This window comes from Arachis duranensis, chromosome 4, assembly GCF_000817695.3.
Source record: "Arachis duranensis cultivar V14167 chromosome 4, aradu.V14167.gnm2.J7QH, whole genome shotgun sequence".
Classification (NCBI taxonomy): Eukaryota; Viridiplantae; Streptophyta; class Magnoliopsida; order Fabales; family Fabaceae; genus Arachis; species Arachis duranensis.
Window position 1 is genome coordinate 115,379,932 of NC_029775.3, and position 20,460 is coordinate 115,400,391.

Genomic DNA, 20,460 nt, shown 5'->3' on the forward strand with positions numbered 1-20,460 from the left:
TTGAAAACAAGGAAGAAAAGGAAAATGCTTGATTGAATTCGGTTACCCACTCACTTGGGTCATGTAATTCAAATTTTTATTAACTTGGATTTAATACAAGCATTGAAAACATGAAAGAGAAAGAGAAATTGATTTGATGGCCTTTAATGATGACACACGGCACTAAGCAAAAGGGAAGTAAAAATTAATTCATTTTAATTCCTTCATTCAAATCACATTGAAAGTTTTCTCTCTTATCTCTCCTTTCTCTCATCACTTTTGGTCACTTCACAGGAAATATGGAAGCTAAGGCAAGTTATCAGAAGAAAGAAGTTGAAGCTATGCACAAGCATGAAGGCATAGTGATGATGGCATCAAGAAAAGGAAAATCTGAAGTATGGTGTGGCTGAGATCTCCATACCCAAAAATGGATGAGATCCACTTTGGTCAGAAGAAGAAGATCCCTTGGAAGCATGACTCGTCTCTACTTTTGATCAACCACCACAGGAGGTAGCTACTGTAGCTACGTGGAGAATGAAGCAGAAGATAAGAGCAGGAGGAGCTATCAAACATCAAGGACTTATCAAGGGCTAGGAATCCTTTTTGAGGAGCAAATCAAGATGGAAGACCCGGATTGATGAAGATTGGTGTGAAGAGATGACACAGAGGTAATTGCATGTTGGGTTTTGCATTCGGTTTCCTCTCCTCTCTCTCTGGCTGAACCGGTTTTAGCTTGAAGAAGAAGAAGATTAGCTCGGTTCAAGAGTTTCAACCTTGGAGGATTCTCCTTCTATAAATAAGGGAGAACAGCTAGGGCTTGAAGCAAGGAAAAGAGTGAAAGCACAGTGTTCTTATAGCTACCCAAGCTAATAGAAGTTTTTCTCCTTCAATGTTCTTCATTTTGTATTTTTCTGTTTAATTTTGCCTGTCTTGAGTCTCATGGAAAAAGGTAAACAGTGAGATTTGTATGAAAAAGTCATAGAGCGAAAAAAGGCAGAGTGCACAAAATTAAAAGAAAAAAAAGCCATAGATGCCCTTAGAGGTCCTTTGTACATCTGTGTTGTGTTTCATGATTCTATGGGAATCCGCTTGCAAGTTGGGTTAGCACTTTGCAGTTGAAAGCTTGGTGGGTTACCAAGTCAAGTTCAGTATTGGAATTAGATTCTGGACTTGTCCCGGATAGGAAGGGTAGTTCCTAGGGAGAATTGGTGTTTGTAATCTGCATGGTTATAGTGAAATTCCATCATTGTTGTGATGGAGACTGGATGTAGGCAACATTGCACTTAACAACTGAACCAGGATATAAAAATATCTCCTCATTGGTTATGAGACAAAAAGAAAATGTCTCTTAACTAGTGACGAGACAAAAAACAGATAGAAATATCTCCTCAAAGAGTTTAAAAAGGCAACAAATATTACTGAAAAAAAGGGGTTAAGATTCAACTCCCTATTCTTTTAGCCACTGATAATCATCAGAGCTTATTTAACTCTTTTTATTCCTAAGGACTTATATGATATGGCAAAATTTTTCTTAACTTACCTGTCTTATTACCCTTTTCTTGAAGAACACATACAAAAGTAACTTCCAAAAGTAATATTATGATATTACCGTTAAAAACAGTTATACAACTTTTTGTACACTTAAGTTACAACCATAAACCATTAATTAGTGGGGTTAGCAGGTGATTAGAAAGAAATTAAATTAGATTAAAATTTGTTTATGAAATTTTAACTAGAAGTTAGCAACAAAATCTTATTATTTACGGTCCGGGTATGCCTGTGGGTAGGGTAGGGTACGGGTTTAGGGCGTACCCTATCCTATCCTACCCGCACCTCATATATAATACATATTTTATAAAAATTAGGTATATATAGTGAAGGAAGTGAGAGTTGAACATATAACCTCCCTTATGTAATGACTTACAATAAGTGAATAACCACTAAAACTAGTTAGTTAATTTAGTAATTTAGAGTATTAGTTTATTATTTTTATGTTATTAATATGTATAAAATTCGAAATGATTGAATTTTATATTTACTTTGAAAATTTTGATATTTCTGCGGATAGGGTAGCGTTTAGAATTTTAGGGTGTGGATAGGGTTAAGATTGAAAGATTCTCAACTCGCGGGTAGGGTAGGGTAGAGTTTTAATAAAATTTTCAACCCGCAAATAAGGTTAGGGTAGAGTCCAAACCCTACCTACCCTACCCATTGTCAGCCCTAGTTTGAGGTCTACTTATTTATTTTTCTTTCTCTGTATTTTTTTTTAAATCATTTCATCTATATGCTTCTGTTTTTTAACATATGTGTTTTGATTTTCATCCTTTTACTTATTGGAACATGCATTGAAGTTGGATATGGTGCCAACAGTTCTATGTGGTGCTTCTAACACTACTTGCAACAGTTCTGAGATTATGAGAAGAGGTAGAAATATTGACGTGCATTTTGGGCAAGAAAAGAAAAATATTGGTCCTGCTTTTTTGGGTTAGAATAATTGGAATACTGTGGCCATTCATGTCATTTTTAAGATTTTTCCATAATATGGCCATCCGTATGTATATATTGTATCTCATAGTCATCATTTAAAGCAGCAGTATAGGTATATTTGTTTAACTTTATTTCAAACCTTATCTTATGCAGAAGAATAGCATCACTCTCTTGTCTCTGCTTTCTATTTCATATGTATTGTAGTTCTTTCACAGTATACTTTTAGGTGCAATTTTTAGTTCACTGAGCAAATTTTGTTGTTGCTGGAAGTAGAATTTGTTGCTGTAAATTGAATTTGATGCTGAACATATGACTGAGCAAATTCTTTTATTGGTGAAAGTAGAACTTGTTGCTGTAAATGAGTTTGATGCTGAACATATGACTGAGCAAATTTTTGTATTGTTGGAAAAGATCACCAAGTTGAATTTGTTGGAAATCATCACTAGACTTTAAATTTGTTGCCGTAAATAATCACTTAGCTAAATCTATTGTTGCTTTAAATTATCGATTGTGTTATCTCTTGCATATTCTTGTTCATTTAAATTGAGAAAGTATTTTATACTAGTGACTAATTTATTGTCTCTTTTTGTATTATTGAGAAAGTATTTTCTTTCTTTCAGAGCTTGCCTTCAACCCTCTTGCTCGTAACTCCTCTACCATTTTCCCTTAATTTCTACTTTTTACCTTTTCATTGTTTGCTATCTGCCATGCACCATCTTCACTCCAAGTAGGGAAGACAAATTTAGAATTCAATAAATCAAGATTGTCCTGTTTTGGGCCAAAAGGATTAGTGTTATCGTTCAATTCATCATAATAAAACCAATGTTATCTCAACCTAACTTCATACTAGATACTTGAGAGGTAAGACATCAATTACAAGTTTCATATTCCAACCTTTTTAACATCATAGGTTGCGTTTCAATAGTGAAATTTCCAAATGCCTTCTCCTGCATTTCAACTAACCTTTAAACCACCATTACTAAAAGTAAAGCTTGACTACATAAAGTAAACTTAGTTTGGCTTTATATGGGAAGACTTTGGTTCTTTAATTTTGAATACTTTTAAACAGAAATAACTTTCTTTACAGGCAGTCGAGTAGATAAGTAACTGCTAAAATCAACAGCCTATTATGATATTGCAAAAAAGAAAAATGGTATTCCTCCACTTAATTTACAACCAGAAACAGTTAATTAGCAGCCTTAGCAGGTGCAAAAAAAGAAATTAAATTAAATTAAAATTTGATTATAAAAGTTTAATTAGAACTTAGCATAAAAAACTTTCGTTGTTCTGTTTGATTTTCTAATCCAACAGGCAGCCATAGATGTACATGTCCATATTTTTCCTTTTTTCTTCTTAAAAAATTTCCTTTCATTTGTATTGTTCTTTTAGCCAGCTCATGTGTTTTGGGTTCTGAGACAGAGCTAGAAATATTGGCGTGCATTTTGAGCAAGAAAAAGAAATATTTATCGTGCTTTCTAGTTTAGACTAATATGGCGTCATGTCATTTTAAGATTTTTCCAAAATATGGCGATCTGTAATTTATATGATATCTCATCTGATAATCATATATGTATCAACTTTCAAACATTATCTTATGCAGAAGACTATGGTGACTATGGAACCTTGGCAAACACAGAGGTCAGATATTCAGTAATGGTGCCAGTTTTCTTAAGCTTTGAATCCTAGTTCTTGATGAAATAATGAAGATGTATGTGATCTTCTCCCATATCTCAGCAAAGGTGAGGTAATGCACAACTTCATTTTTGAAGGAAAGGCTCATAGAAGCAACTGTCCAAGTCATTAATACACGATCATGTTGTTTCCATTATATGTGATGGATTCTATCGGAATTTGTTATAACCAACTCTAACAAACTATAGCAGCCACTCATATCATAACAGAATTGATTCCAAGCTAAACTATAACAACTTCTCTGCCTCTCTTGAGTCACAAGTCACTACTGTATGCTTGTCACCCTTTAACAGACTAGAGTGTATGAAAATGTAATAATTCAGACTTAACATTGATGATTTCAGTGGCTAAGAGAAGGGGGGTTGAATTTTAGCCCCCTTTTTATTGATTACACTTTCTGGTCTTTGAGGAGACTTTTTTGTTTTTGTCTCGTCCCTAGCCACGAGACTTTTTACTTTTGTCTCGTCACTTGGCACGAGACATTTTTTATTTTAGCTCCTGTGCAGCAGAAACAGAAATGAAGAAGTAGAGAGAGAGAAGATTACACCCAGATATATTCTGGTTCAGCTGCTAAGTGCAGTGCAGCCTACATCTAGTCTCCATCACAACAATGATGGAATTCCACTATAATCATCCAGATTACAAATTGTAAAGTGCTAACCCAACTTATAAGGGGATTCCCACAGAATCATGAAACACAACATAGATTAACAAAGGACCTCTAAGGACATCTATGGCTTTTTCTTTTAATTTTGCACTCTCTGACTTTTTCTGCTCTATGGCTTTTTCATACAAACCTCATTGTTTGCCTTTTTCCATGAGACTCAAGACATGACAAAATTAAACAGAAAAATACTAAACAGAATACATTGAAGGAGAAGAAAATCTGTAAGCTTAGGTAGCTATGAGACTTCTGTGCCTTGCACTCTCACTTTCTTTCCTTGAATCAAACCGTGACTGTTCACCCCTTTTATAGAGAAGTGAAGCCTTCACAGTTGAAACACAAAACCGAGCTTAGCTTCTTTTCCTTCAAAACAGAACCGGTTCGGCCACAGAGAGAGAAGAGAAAACTCATGCAAAACCCAACATGCAGATACCTCTAGTTCTTCCTTGGTCATCACTCTTCATCAATCCGAGCGCTCCATCTTTGGCTTGCTCTCCAAGATGGATTTTTGGCCCTTGATGCTTCATGATGATGATGACTTCATCTGCTCCAATCTCTGCCTCTTCCATCACTTCGCCACTCTAGCTACTTCCTGTGGTGGTTGAGCAGAATCAGAGACAAGCCATGCCTCCCAGAATCTCTTACTTGCTGGCAGAATCTTCTTCTTTCTTTTTGAGTATGAGGGATCCGAGATTACCTCACCAAATCTTACCACTTTTGGTGATAATCTCAGCCATAGCATACTTTTATTTTGTTATGTTTTCTTGCCATCATTAGCTTGATGGTCTTGATGCATGCAGCTTCTTCTTCCTTTTGGTAGCTGAACTTAGCTTCCATTGTTTCCTGGTCAATAACCGAAGGAGAAGAAGGAAAGAGATGAGAGAATATGTGAAGTTAAAGTAAAAGCAATTAATTGAAATGGAACAAATTGATGGATTGCTTTTACTTCCCTTGCTTTGAGTGGCGTGCTGCATTGATCATAATGATTCCCATCAAATCAAAGTCAAGTTCTCTCTCATGTTTCCAACGCTAGCATATTAAGTTTTGAAATCCATCTTTAACAAGAAATGGAATCCGTTGGAAAGCATGAAGCCAATTTGCTTTCTCTTTAACTTGGTTTCGGACCAAGGTTGGAAACATTCATAAAAAATTAATGTTGGACTTGATAGCAATAAAATTTAATCTGGCCCAATTAGTAACATTTGCTTTCCTGATGAACTTTTGGATCACTCTTTGAATAAATAGGAAAGCTTTCTTTGGGCTTATAGTAACAAGATTTATTCTGGCCCAACATCTATTATAACCATTCAGCCATAATGTAGGAAACATTAAATAGGGCTGATTGCAAGTTTTGATTTTGGGCTTGCTGCAATTCATTTATTTTCGGCCCAATTAAAACCTGCATTACAAAATTATTAATTAACACATGTTTAATGAAAAACATATTAATAATTTTGTAATTTATTATTTCAATAACGTTTGTTCATCACAAATATTAATTTAGAGTTTTTCAAACTCATCAAACATGATCCAATTTGTTGTTATATATGTGAACCATTAACATATATAGAATGGATTAACTGCAAGAAATCAGTATACCAATTACTTCAACATACCTTAATTGTAGTTAACAAGATCCTATTTGCTATAATTTATTTCTTACTCTCCATTCAGTTCTGAAATAAATTAGTGCTCTTACTACAAAAAAGAGAGAACTTGATCATCATTGCTTCTCCTTCCTTCTATGGTGTTGTTGACTTTTCATCTTGAAAAAAGAACAGAAAGAAAAGCAAAAGAAATTTCATGTTATAGTTAGTAACTCTTTCACTAAAAAGATTTTAGTTTTCTATATTTCTACATTAGTTTTATTTTTCTTCTCTCATATTTGGAATTTGGATGTTGGTTGTACTTTTAGTTTTGTTAGAAAATCTCATTTTTGTTATTGCTGTTGGCCCAATTGATCTACTTATAATCTTTTTCATATCAATGAATACTTGTGTTTGAAAAAATAATGGCTTCTTTTTACTTTTATAACAAGGTATCATGTCTTGAATAAGCATAAGCATAAGCATAAGAGAAAGTATGCAAAGGGAATGGATTATTATAGGCAAAGAACACAGTATAACTTTTCTTATTTCAAAAATAAAAAAAGTAAAATAAATATATAACACACTATATTTATCATTTTATCTTGCCTACTTTTATTTGGCTTTACAGTACACATAGCTGACTCTTAAATAAGAGAAACACAAAAATAAAATAATCTAAGATTACACACATGAAAAGATCTTTTTCAGCAACCTAAAAACATCTACAGCGAAAGCATTTCCCAGTGCTAACCCAGCAACAAGGCCACCCCCATATCCAATTAGAATTACCATCCAATACAATTCAAAGAAAGATACTGACTCAGAATCTTGATCACCATCAGGTTTTTGCAATGGATGCTTAGGAGGATCTTCACATTTCTTCAACAATTGAATCCCGCACAAATCCTTGTTTCCCTCAAAATGAATTATTATCAAACGTGGAAAGTTGCCCATTTGCTGGGATTGGACCTGAGAGATTGTTGAAAGACACATTGAAGAAATCCAAGAAGGTTAGCGCGGTGAGTTGTTGAGGAATATTCCCTGACAGGCTATTAACCGAAAGGTCCAAGACTTCAAGATTTGAAAGCTTTCCGAAGGAAGATGGGATGCTGCCAGTAAACAAGTTATTGGACAAATTGAGCACAACAAGACGATTCAAACTTCCCATGATATCTGGAATCTCACCGGAAATTTTGTTACATGAAAGATCAATGGCTACCATGTGATGAAGGTATTGACTCCCAAGATACTCCATGACAACTCCTTTGTTGGACATTGAAAATGGAAGCGAATCAATATCCAGAAACGTTTTCTCACTATAAATCACGTCCTTGGAATCAAGTTGTCTTTTGTTGGATATGATCATCAATTTGAAACACATGATTATTTCTGATGTCAATTTCTTTGAGAAACCATTTTGAGAAAGATCAATGATTCGAAGCTAGGAAAATGTGTATTTCAATGGACACATTATAGCTCCGTGAAATTCATTATCCCGAAAAGAAGCAACCTTTAACTGAGGAAGTGTAATAACCGAGAGTGTGAGAAAAAAAAAAAGAAAGAAAAGAGAGAGAGGTTGAGAACACGTGAGGGGCACATGCTCCCACTTAAAAATTTTCTTTCTCTCTTCTCATCTTCTTCGACACTCTCCCTCCCCCTCTGTTCTCCTTCCCTTTCATTTTCTTTCAAAAAAATCAAAATGTGAAACCCTCATTTCTCTTCTCTTACCAACTAGATTTCTTCATCTCTTCTCCTTGCAACCAACCACTCAATATCATTAAATTTACCTCCATCATCTTGCTTCCTTTTCTTCTCTATTCTATCTCCATTTATTCAAATCTCATTTTCTCAAAATCTCCAAATTAGAAAATTTCAACTTAATGAGTGAAGGAAGCATTCAACTTTGAGTCTCGGTTATTATTGAGGCTTCAAGGTAACTCTTTGACTCAATAATTAGCCATATCTCCAATTTTTGTCATCTCTATATTTATGGGTATATATAAATCCGAATTAGGGTTATTAGGGGTTAGAAAATTTGGGGCTTTTGTCAAGGTGAGTAAGATTATGTTAATTGACAATAGTAGTAGCTCACAAATATCATTATTGTCATATTTCTAGAGTTGTAGAATTATTGGACATCATTTTGTAGCTCGTTGACGCGTTCAGAGTTGCTTCCGGTTATTTGGAATCAAGTTGTGAGTGGATATTATATCTATAATTGTTTTTAAATATATTATTATCAATATCTATGTTGAATCATTAATTTTGGAGTTTGAAAATATTTTATTATTGTGATTTCTGAATTTTTGAAAATAAATATTGATTTGTGAAACTTACAATTTTATAAAAATACACACGAGATGATATTTATATATTTTGTAAAGTATAAATGTTTTCTTATTTGACCTTATGTAAATTTTAATTAAATTTTAGTATGCAATCCTATATATATTGATTTGCTATGGAATTTAGTAGTATGTTATAAGCACTAGAGATTTTTATAAGTGATTTGGTTTGGATTGGTTTGGGAGACTCTGACTAGAAACTCGTAGTTAACGGCGGTTATGACGTTAACCTAGATGCATCTGGCTCAGACCTCAGCTAGCAGGGGCGTTGTTAGCCTAACGTGTAGGCCACACGTTGGATCTGTTATACCGTACGGACACACTAGAGGAAAGGGTTACCCTTAGAGGTGGAGCCGCCCTAGATGTGTAATATTTGATTTGATTTGACTTCTGGAATGAGAACTCCCATTTCAGTTCATCCGTTTAACTATTTATCTAATGTTTGTATAATTAATTAATATGAATTTCTCATCTCTGAAAAGAAATATAATTTTCAAGGTAAACTCTGTATTGTCTCGTGTGGGTTATAGATGTAATGTTTGCTCACTGAGTTGCAAAACTCGCCCTATTATATTCCCATATTTTTCAGATACAGGAGTCATTCCAGGTTCCATTCCACCTGCCCCTCAGTAGAGCTTAGTCATTTTGGTGAGCCCTTCTTCTTTCCAAGGGCTAAGTAATTATGTAATGGAACCTTTGCTCAAAATCTAGATTATGGAAATGGAGGTTTATTATTAATACAGAGAGTTAATATTTATGTTGGTAAGATCCTAAAAACAGAGGAGATTCTGTCCGTTTTTCTGAAAATTTAGTCGTTTGACTTGCTGAGAGACTTGTCCCTTGAGCGCCAGTCATGGCTTGGTTCGGGTCATGACAGGAAGAGATCCTAACCAGAAAGGAAATGAGTCATTGAAATGGTTATGACTCAGGTCAAGAAGCTCTAGCATTCTACAATTGACCAGTGCTCTTTGTAATGGACCATGCAACTTGTTAGAACTAAAATCAATGAACTGAAGGGCATTTCCTTTCACATACGTTTGAGGAATATTGGCTGTCAATTTGTTTTCATCGAGCATCAAAATTTGAAGAGATTGGCTAAAGCTTCCCAAACATGGTGGAATCTTGCCAACTAAATTGTTGGAAGATAAACCAAGAAACACAAGTGACTGCAGGTTGCATATGGAGGGGGATATTTCTCCCATCAATATGTTGTTGGAAATATCCAAAGTCTGAAGAGTTGTTTTATTCCACATCCAACTCGGTATTGTCTTTATGCCATTGTTTGATATGAAAAGACCAGTCAAGCCTTGCAAGTGTTGTATAAAATTGGGAAAATGAACTAAGTTGCATGAACTTAAATCCAAAATTTGAATTTGAGAAGGAAATGTTCCGTTGGAAGTGTTCTTCCCTTCAAGAAAATACAATTTGTTGCCTCCGCCTAAACCAAGATAAGTAAGCTTTTTGAGGTTTGAAAGCATGTCAAGCTCGATCTGTTTTTCCAACAAATTACCAGATAGATCAAGATCCGTAAGATTCTCTAACTTGAAGACGAAATATGGGATTTCACCTTGAAAATCATTTTGGGAAAGGAGCAAGGTATGTAAAGTGGTTAGATTCATTATCCAAGTTGGAATTTCTCCATTTAAATTGCACCTACTCAATCCTAACCATTGAATTGGTGGAAGGATTGTCACATTGACATCCGTATTTCGTGAGAACAAAGACAATTTGTTGTAAGACAATTCAAGATTTTTAAGCATCTTTAGCTTCAAAAACATGTCAAGTGCTAGGCGGCCTTCGAAAAAATTAGAAGCTAAATTTAAAGTTACAAGATTCTCAAGTCCAAAAAGAGAGCGAGGGATCTCACCATGAAAGCCACTATCTACAAGAACCAAGGAAGCTAAATTGGTTAGGTTTCCAATGGATGAAGGTAATGTACCCTGGAGAATTTGGTTTTTTGCAAAATTCAAAGATGTCAAGTTTGGGAGATAGAATATTCCGATTGGAAACTCACCATATAGTTCACAGTCTCGAAAAGAGAGCTTTTGCCACCACAAACTTCCCTAGCTTCCTCTTCACTTAATACTTTTGACACATAAAACTCAAGAGATGCTTTTACTATGACTACCATTTTTTTTAGCTTGCAATGACCTATAAAGCGATAAGTGATCATTGATAACAATTACTACATGACCCATCATTTATTTAAGAATCAATCACTATGACGCACCATTCTGAAAACTAAACTCTCAGCAATTTTTTTTACTCTAATGTTTTTCTTAATGTACACTAAAGTCTAACTCTTAACTTTAACTCTATTTTATTCAAAGGTGAAAAAATATATACATATAGCTATCTTGTATTTATGTTTGAGTATCCAAATGCGACCTATATGAATTAATTCTCAATATAAAACATAAATGACAGGAATGCAGAAGAATGATGAAGAACACATTACACGATTTTCTTTAAATAATTATTGCAGGAAGAGTAGTGGCTTCTGAAGAGGTGTATCAAAGTTTGAAATGTTCTGCAGGCATCAGTCTTGATAACAACATGTATCGATTCTCGAGCAGCAAGTCGTCTTCCACCACGGCTCTTGGCCTTCTCTTTCGCTCTTCGCTGTTTAGGGAATTGGTTGAAAAGAACTCAGACAATGTATGTGGAGATGAACTTGATGAGGAAGTCACAAAGGATCAACAACAAAACAAGTGGTAAACATTTTTAATATCCTGTTTACATAAAATATAAATACTATCATTTTGATTAATGACATCAAATTTACTTAATCTCTTTCGTATTGACTCTGCCTACTAACACAACCCAAGTAAAGAACTTAATTCGTGGTGGGACCAAGCCTTTCAAATAGAATTAGTAAAATCGTAACTTGTAATATCCTCCGGTAATAGTTCAGTCTGCAAAATTTACACAAAAAAGTAGTAGAATAGACTCCTAATTTATCAAATTTTCACACTAGTCGGTCCTCTCTTCCATGTATTAATATGACTGATTGAAAGATCATATGGAGTTGATTAACTAACTCCAACTCCCATTGGAATAATTGTCTTTTCCATTAAAAATTTTATATCCACTCTACCCATCTCAAAACCCACAATCTTTTATTACCGATCCGTTTTGGTTTGAAACTGAAAAAAGTCTTGGAAAGACTAACTTCAACATACTACATGGTAGCCAATTATCTTTTCAAAAGCAAATGCTTCTACCATCTCCTACCTCTAAAAATAATCTTCTAATAATATTGTTTCTCATTGATACTCCTTTAATTTATCTGTAACTGGCATATATCTTTCTATGGACCTCCTTTCTTTGGCACAGGTTGACAAGAGAAAATAACGTTTGGATTTAAATTATTACAGGAGCACACAATTTTTTTTTTATAATAGACAATCTTTTTTTTGAAAATCTTCACCATCACTTGAATAAAAGAGCCATATTCTGAATGAATGCATCACCTACTCTCAGACCTCTTAGCTTTTTTGGAACTTGGACAATATCTCACCTCACCAATAGTAACTCATGATTGTCATCCTCCTTACTCCACAAGTACTTTTTTTGCAAGAAAATTAACTTCTGTGCCATTACTCTAAACATTTTATATAAGCTGAGATTCAATAAGAACTTGTCTAATAACAAAAGCACCAAAAATAATTTTTCTACAGCGATTAAATAGGCAATATTAAAGATACTTCAAACATCAAATATAATGGCAGAAATTAAATAATTAAACATCAAAATTTTATCGTAAAAAACTTTTAAAAGAGAAAAAAAATCACTGGACTTAGCCTAGTAAATTTTTTAACTATCAAAATAATAGATATACAATCAATCTTCCTAGTAACACTGGAACATCTCAACAATCAATAAAATATATTATTAAAACTGATAGAATCAACATAAATTTTCTACCAAGTAAAAATCTCATATCAAACAAAAAAAAAGACAATACAATTAACAAATTTTTTCTAATATTCATCTATACACTAAAAATAATATATTAAAATTTCATAAAAAATAAAATAAATTTGCCAATTTAATCGGATCAAGATGACATGTCCTTTTTCCCTAAATTTCTTCTCCTCTTGGACGATGGCGCTGCTTTGTTTTTCTTTCCTTCTTTCAAAACAATTGAAAGAAGCTTAACTCTGTCTCTCTTTTTTCTTTTACGTGGCCCAAGCCACTTTTTTTTTTATTTTTTTTAGTTTTTAACTTGTGGACCCCAGTTAATTGGGATCCACCAACAAGTTGTTGTAACATGCTTAATTGAACATGCAACTTTACATTTGACTCTAAAATGGAGGGTACGCTGGGTGGAGACTCTAACAACCATCTTTTGTCCCCTACTATTTCGCTTAGCTAACAACTTTGCATTTGACGTCGTTCATGCTTAATTGAACATGCAACTTCATGACTTCTCTACTCATAGAGTCACGGGGGACAAGGTACCTTTCAAACCTTATCTTCATCTTTCTTTTAGTTTTATTTTATTCCTGATTCCAATAGTGATGATGAATCATTGAATCATACTCATGAGAGTGTGAAATTGCATTGCCGTTTATTTTGGGGAAGACAAGAAGAATTACCAATAAATTTTTGAATTGAAATAATGGAGTTATAGGTCCTTAAAATATTTACAATGTTAGACACAATTTATGTAAGGGACCTATAAGTCTGTCACCTTTCATAGGTCTGTTTCATGAGTCTTTACTTCCACAAATTTCATTCTTCTTGGTCTCTAAAGTCTAATAATCTTTCCCTCCTGATTGAATTATTGATCAATTTTTCTAAACTAATTAATCTCTCTCCAATTCTGTAACCAACACAAGCATAGCTCTACTTTTAGCTGATAGACTTGACTACATAAAGTAAACTTCCTTTGGCTTATATAGCAAGACTTTAATTTGGGTCTTTCATTTGAATACTTTTAAACATAAATAACTCTCTTTACAAATACAAGTGGACATGTAACAGTTATAATCAGCAGCATATTATGATATTATTGCAAAACAGAAAAAATGATATTCCTATACTTAATTTAGAACCATAAACCATAAATTAGCAGCCTTGGAAGATGATTAAAAAGAAATTAAATTGATTATGAAATTTCCATTAGAATTTACTTAAGTACCAAAAACTTTTGTTCTTCTGCTTAATTTGCTAATCCAACAGAGAAACACAGATGGACGGTTCCGTATGATTTACTTTTCCTTTTTTATTTTTTAAAAAAAATCCTTTCATTTTATATGGTTCTTTTTGCTAATTGATGTGCTTTGATTTGATTTTCTCACCCTTTTACATTTTTGAACACAACACAAAAATATATCTGCTTTTAGGGTTGTTGGTGATGAAGATGAATCACTATTTGCTTGGTGAATGTTCTGCAGCCATCACCATAATGGAAGATGAGAAGAAAGGATAAGAAGAATTTTCAGAAACAAATATCTCTACCTTGGAACTACAGCAAGTTAAAATCAACAAATGTCCATCAAAATTACAACCTTGCTTCAATCTACTAAATTTTAAAATTTATTACTTAATTTGTAAAGTTATGTTTCCTAAGTCATTTTAATTTTTGATTCGCCCAGCATTCACAACAACAATTTTGTAAGTGTGAAAATTTTCACATTATTAGTGAATGCCATGTGTCACCTAAAATAAATTGCACATCAACAAATAGTGCAAACTGACTAACAATTAATCAACAACAAAATAAAAATACTTACAGAATGAAATTTCAAGTCTAAACAATTAACATTAAAATTCTAAGAACTACAAAAGAAGCACATTTGCAATTTCAAGACCATGTTAAACCATTCGTCTAAAAAAATGGACTAACACATGCACAAACATTGAAGGAAAGAAAGAAAGATATAGTTACTTTTTCTGTTTTTCCCCTCCAATTCAGTTGATCTACTTATAATCTTTTTTATATCAATGAATACTTGTTCTTTTGAAAAAAGAATTGCTTCTTTTTAACATTTTACAAAACATCCTGTCTTGAATAAGCTTAAGCATAAGAATACAAAGGGAAATTGATTATCGTATGCAAAGAACACAAAATATGGTTTTTCTTATTTCAAAAATAGCAAAGCAAAATAGATATATAACATAATATATTTATCTTTTTACCTTACAAACTTTATTTGGATTTATACATAACACACTCTTACATAAGAGAAACACAATAACTTCAAATGCCAACACAAAAATAAAAATAATATAAGATTACACCCAGACCAACATCTAGACTTGTGACTTAAAAGATCTTTTTCAGCAACCTATAAACATCTACAGCGAAAGCATTTCCCAGTGCTAACCCAGCAATAAGGCCACCCCCATATCCAATTAGAATTACCATCCAATACAATTCAAAGAAAGATCCTGACTCAGAATCTTGATCACCATCAGGTTTTTGCAATGGAAGCTTAGGATGATTTTCACATTTCTTCAACAATTGAATCCCACACAAATCTTTATTTCCCTCAAATGAATTGTTATCAAATGTGGAAAGTTGGCGATTTTCTGGGATTGGACCTGAGAGATTGTTGAACGACACATTGAAGAAACTCAAGAATGTTAGCTCTGTGAGTTGTTGAGGAATATTCCCTGACAGACTATTGAGAGAAAGGTCCAAGACTTCAAGATTTGAAAGCTTTCCGAAGGAAGATGGGATGCTGCCAGTAAACATGTTATTGGACAAATTGAGCACAACAAGCCTATTCAAATTTCCCATGATATCTGGAATCTCACCATAGATTTTGTTACTTGAAAGATCAATGGCTACCATGTGATAAAGGTATTGACCCCCGAGATAATCCATGACAACTCCTTTGTTGGACATTGAAAATAAATACCAATCAAGATCTATAGACATATTCTCACTATAAATCACGTCCTTGAAATCCAGTTGTCTTTTGTTGGATATGATCATCGATTTGAAGCACATGATTATTTCTGATGTTAATTTTGTTGAGAAACCATTCTGAGAAAGATCAATGATTCGAAGTTTGGGAAATGTGTATTTCAGTGGACACATTATAGCTCCGTGAAATTGATTATCACGTAAAGAAACAACCTTTAACTTAGGAAGAGATCCTAGCCAGAAAGGAAATGAGTCATTGAAATGGTTATGTCTCACATCTAGAACCTCAAGCATTCTGCAATTGACAAGTGTTCTTGGTAATTGACCGTACAACTTGTTAGAACTAAAATCAATAAACTGAAGGGAATTTCCTCTCACATAAGTTTGAGGAATATTGCCGATTAATTTGTTTGCTGCAAGATCCAAAACTTGAAGGGATCGGCTAAACCTTCCCAAACATGATGGAATCATGCCAACTAAGTTGTTGGAAGATAAAGCAAGTAACACAAGTGACTGCAGGTTGCATATGGAGGGGGATATTTCTCCTATTAATAGGCTGTTGGAAATATCCAAAGTCTGAAGAGTTGTTTTGTTCCATAACCAACTCGGTATTGTCTTTATGCTGTTGTCAGATAGGAAAAGATCAGTCAACTCTTGCAAGTGTTGTATAAAATTGGGAAAACGAACTAAGTTGCATGAACTTAAATCCAACGTTTGAATTTGAGAAGGAATTGTTACGTTGGAAGTGTTCTTCCCTTCAAGAAAAGACAATTTGTTGCCTGTGCCTAAAGAAAGAAAAATAAGCTTTTGGAGCTTTGAAAGCATGTCAAGCTCGATCTGTCCTTCCAATATGTTATAAGATAGATCGAGACCTGTAAGATTTTCTAACCTGAAGAAGAAATATGGAATTTCACCTTGAAGATTATTTCGAGAAAGATCCAAGTAACTTAAAGTGGTTAGATTCATTATCCAAGTTGGAACTTGCCCGGCTAAATTGCACCGACTCAACCCTAACGATTGAATTGGAGGAAGGATTGTCACATTGACATCCCTGTTTTGTGAGAACAAGGACAACTTGTTGAAAGACAAATCAAGAACATTAAGCATCTTTAGCTTCAAAAACATGTCAAGTGCTAGGCGGCCTTCAAAGAAATTCTGCCCCAGAGACAAATTTTCAAGATTTTCGAGTCTAAAAAGAGACTGCGGGATTTCACCATGAAAGCTATTATCTCCAAGAGCCAATAAAGCTAAATTGGTCAGGTTTCCAATGGATGCAGGTAATTCACCCTGCAGATTTTGGTTTTCCGCAAAACTCAAACAAGTTAAGTTTGGGAGATAGAATATTCCAATCGGAAACTCACCATATAGTTCACAATGGCGAAAAGAGAGTTTTTGCAGAGATGTAAGGTTTGTGAGTGTGTGAGGTAATGATGATGAAATGGTCACAAAATTAAGGCGAAGTTGTTCTAGTCTTGTTGAGTTTTGAATTAAGCTTTTTAGAGTGGATACCTTGAGTTGTAAATGGTTGATCAATAAATTATCAAGGGATTCCACAATATAGCTGCGAAGATCAAGGGATAACAAGTTGGTCAAATGGGAAATTTGAGTTGGGACTTCACCCGAAAATGTGGTTTCACCAAAGTGAGAAACATTCAAATGCCTCAGTTGTGACAAGTCACCTATCCTGGCTGGAATTTGCGAGTGATTGAAGTCATTGTCTGAAAGATCAAGGCTTTGAAGATGCACAAGTGAGAAAAGGGTGCTATTGGGATCCATGGAACCATAGAGCTGGCTGCTACTAAGATCAATGGAAATGACATGACCTGTGAGCTCATCACATTCAATGCCATCCCACAAGCAGCAATCTGTGGACAGATTCCAAGAAAGAGTTTTAGGATAACTGAAAGGATTGTAGGAAGCATACTTACTTATGATGAAGCTTTGTTTAAAGCTGAGCAAGGCATTGCTTTCATGTTGATGGCACTCATGATGATGAGTACTAGTTGAATGATTGAAAGATAAACAGTTTGTGAAAAGAAGAAGAAACTGTATGGAGAAAGCAAGAGAACACAACAACCCCATTGATGTCGTTTGTATCGCAGTTGGTTTCAATGGATGAAATGTTTTGGACACTAATCGGTTTTTATAGTGAATTAGTGACGGTGATGCTAAAATTCCAATAGACAATAGTGATGATACGTCATATTCATAAGTGCGTTTCCACAGACCCTTTCAAAGTTCAAAGCATATTGCAGAGAAATTCTATCGATAGACTTAATTTTTTCTCTTTAATTTGTTTCATATCATTGACTCTAAGTAAACTTACTTTGGCTTATATAGGAAGAGAGTTCAGATATCTTTGCATTGGTGCTTTAATTTTAATATTATCAAAGGGAAATAAAATAACTTTTTTTTTAGAATAATAGAAAACATTGGTCTTTAACACGATTTATCATTTTGTGAGGGACATATAAATTCCACCATTACCATTCTGTAGGGTTTTCATATAAGTCCATCACACAATTTTCTCAAAAATTATTTGATACTTGCATTGTGTAGTGCTTCTTACGCTACTTGCAACAGTTCTGAATTATGAGAAGTAGCTAGAAATATTGGCGTGCATTTTGAGCAAGAAAAAATGAAGTAGCTTCATTGAAATTAAATTAAATGAAATTTGCTTATGAAATTTAAATTAGAACTTAAGCACCAACTAGGATGGTGTTTTGATCATTTTTGCGGGCATTTTTGGCAAGAGAAGAAAAATATTGATCGTGCTTTTTGGTTTTGATTAATTGGAATAATGTGATCATTCATTTCACTTTACGGCTCTAAGATTTTTCTAAATTGGTGATGCTAAATTCCAATTGACAATAGTAATGATCAATCATACTCATCCCTCCTTATACGTCCATTTCTAGTTGAATTATTGATCAATTTCTCTAAACTAATTGAAGTGCTGCCTTCGGTTCCATTAAAAAATTTTGTGCATATAATGAGCATGTCACATTATTAGTCAACGCCATTTGTCATGCTAATGGACCACTAAACATTGCTAGTTGACTACAAAATAAAATTACTTCCGAAATAATTTCAGGTCTGAAACTAAAATTTTAAAATTCTGAGAAGTACAGAAGAAACACATCTGCAATTTTGTTAAAACCAAATTCAACCAACCTCTAAATATTTTGTTAACTAATGCACATGCACACAAGTGGAAGCTGCTCGAGCCTATGACATTGCAGCAACTGAGTGCAGAAGAATTAATGCTGTAACCAACTGTGATTAAGTAATTACTTAAGTTATATTGACAATAATGTAAAATATAATGGACATATCGATTTTGTTCTATGTTTCCATATCTCAATAGCTTTAAAATCTACAACAGATATTAAAGATAACTAGAGTGAGACCCGCGCAATGCGCGAATAGGTAGATTATTTATACTATATAGTATATTTTAATAAATGTTATATTAAAAATATTTTAGAGAACATATTATAAATAGATTTTGAATTTATTTATTTTTAAAAAAGACATGGGTTATTTATATTAGAGTTATACAAAACTGTATTTTCTTTTTTTTTTTCATTTTTGGATTTGCATTAATGGCTACACTTTGTCTTTTCTTGCGATTTTTTGTTTGTAAATAATGAAAAAAATAAATGAATGAGAATGAAAAACATATAAAAATGTTATATTAAATTTAAAGAATTTTTGACAATTAGTATAAGAGATTAAGAAATGAAGAGTAGTAAGAGTCTTAATATGTATAAGTTGTAGAATTTGAATATTTGTAAATGAAATTTTTTATAATTATTATTATTATGACACTTTTAATGTATGTTTATTGCATTTAATTAGTACTTGATGTTTCAATTGAATAATAATAGATAAGAGTTTTTTGTTTCAATTTTTTTAAAAGATTTTACTAAATAGTGATTGGTTGATTTTCATCTAGCAATTTTGGGTATTAACTCTTCCGGTCTGTCATTACCACTGCAAATCCTTCTACAACAAAGAAAATAAGACATGGTCAAAGAATGATAATCCATTCTAAGTAAATTGTAGAAGCAATACTGCACATGTGGAATAACAATTTGAAAAAGAGGAACATGTAAATGTAAATTGTGGAAGAAGTACTCCACATGTAAAATAACAATTTATAATTTGATGATGAAATATTGCAATCGATAGTTGATGAGTTTGGAAAACTCCAAATTAATATTTGTGATGAACAAACATTATTAAAATATTTAATTGCAAAATTATTAGTTCAATCTTCATTAATCATATGTTAATTGATAATTTTGTGATGCAGGTTTTTAATTGGGCCGGAAAACAAAATGTTATTGCAACTGAGCCCATATTTATTTTTGATGAAAGCTTCCTATGCTTGATCCGAAACCAAACTTACCAGGAAAGCAAATGCTTTTAGTGGGCCAAAATTCAATAGCCCAATGTGTTTTATGCATGCTATGGTCCGAAAAGAAAATGAAGTTGGGCCAAAATGTGTAAAACCCGGTTAATTAACGGCTAATTAACCCATAAATGAGAATTTATTATAGAAAGCCTAAAATGTGATTTTTATGGCTAAATGTGATAGAGGAGACTGAGACGAGAATTTTGGTACCAATTTTATAGAATTCGGACCAAGATTGGACCGAACGGGCCAAACCGGGCCAATTGGACCCAAAGTGGGCCCTTGGCCCAACATAACTAAACCAAAACCCTAGTTTTCAGCAATCTCTCTCCTCATTTGTTACACACACAAGCTGAAATTAGAGAGAAAGGGAGGAAGAACACTCTCTCAAGTTCTCTCCCTTG

General features: G+C 33.5%; 1 protein-coding gene and 1 long non-coding RNA gene across 2 annotated transcripts in view; one reads left to right on the forward strand and one right to left on the reverse strand.

Moving 5' to 3' along the window:
- Positions 1–20,460, reverse strand: part of LOC107486317 (receptor-like protein 6) — a 77,265-nt gene that overhangs the window by 8,038 nt on the left and 48,767 nt on the right. Inside the window, exon 2 of the mRNA XM_052261019.1 lies at positions 17,316–17,459. Within this exon, the coding sequence (XP_052116979.1) occupies positions 17,316–17,459 (144 nt within the window). The remainder of the gene's footprint in view (positions 1–17,315; positions 17,460–20,460) is intronic.
- On the forward strand, positions 8,036–9,479 carry LOC110280306 (uncharacterized). Its single transcript, XR_002374631.2, has 3 exons — positions 8,036–8,344; positions 8,530–8,606; positions 9,346–9,479. It is a non-coding gene; the product is annotated as an uncharacterized LOC110280306 (long non-coding RNA).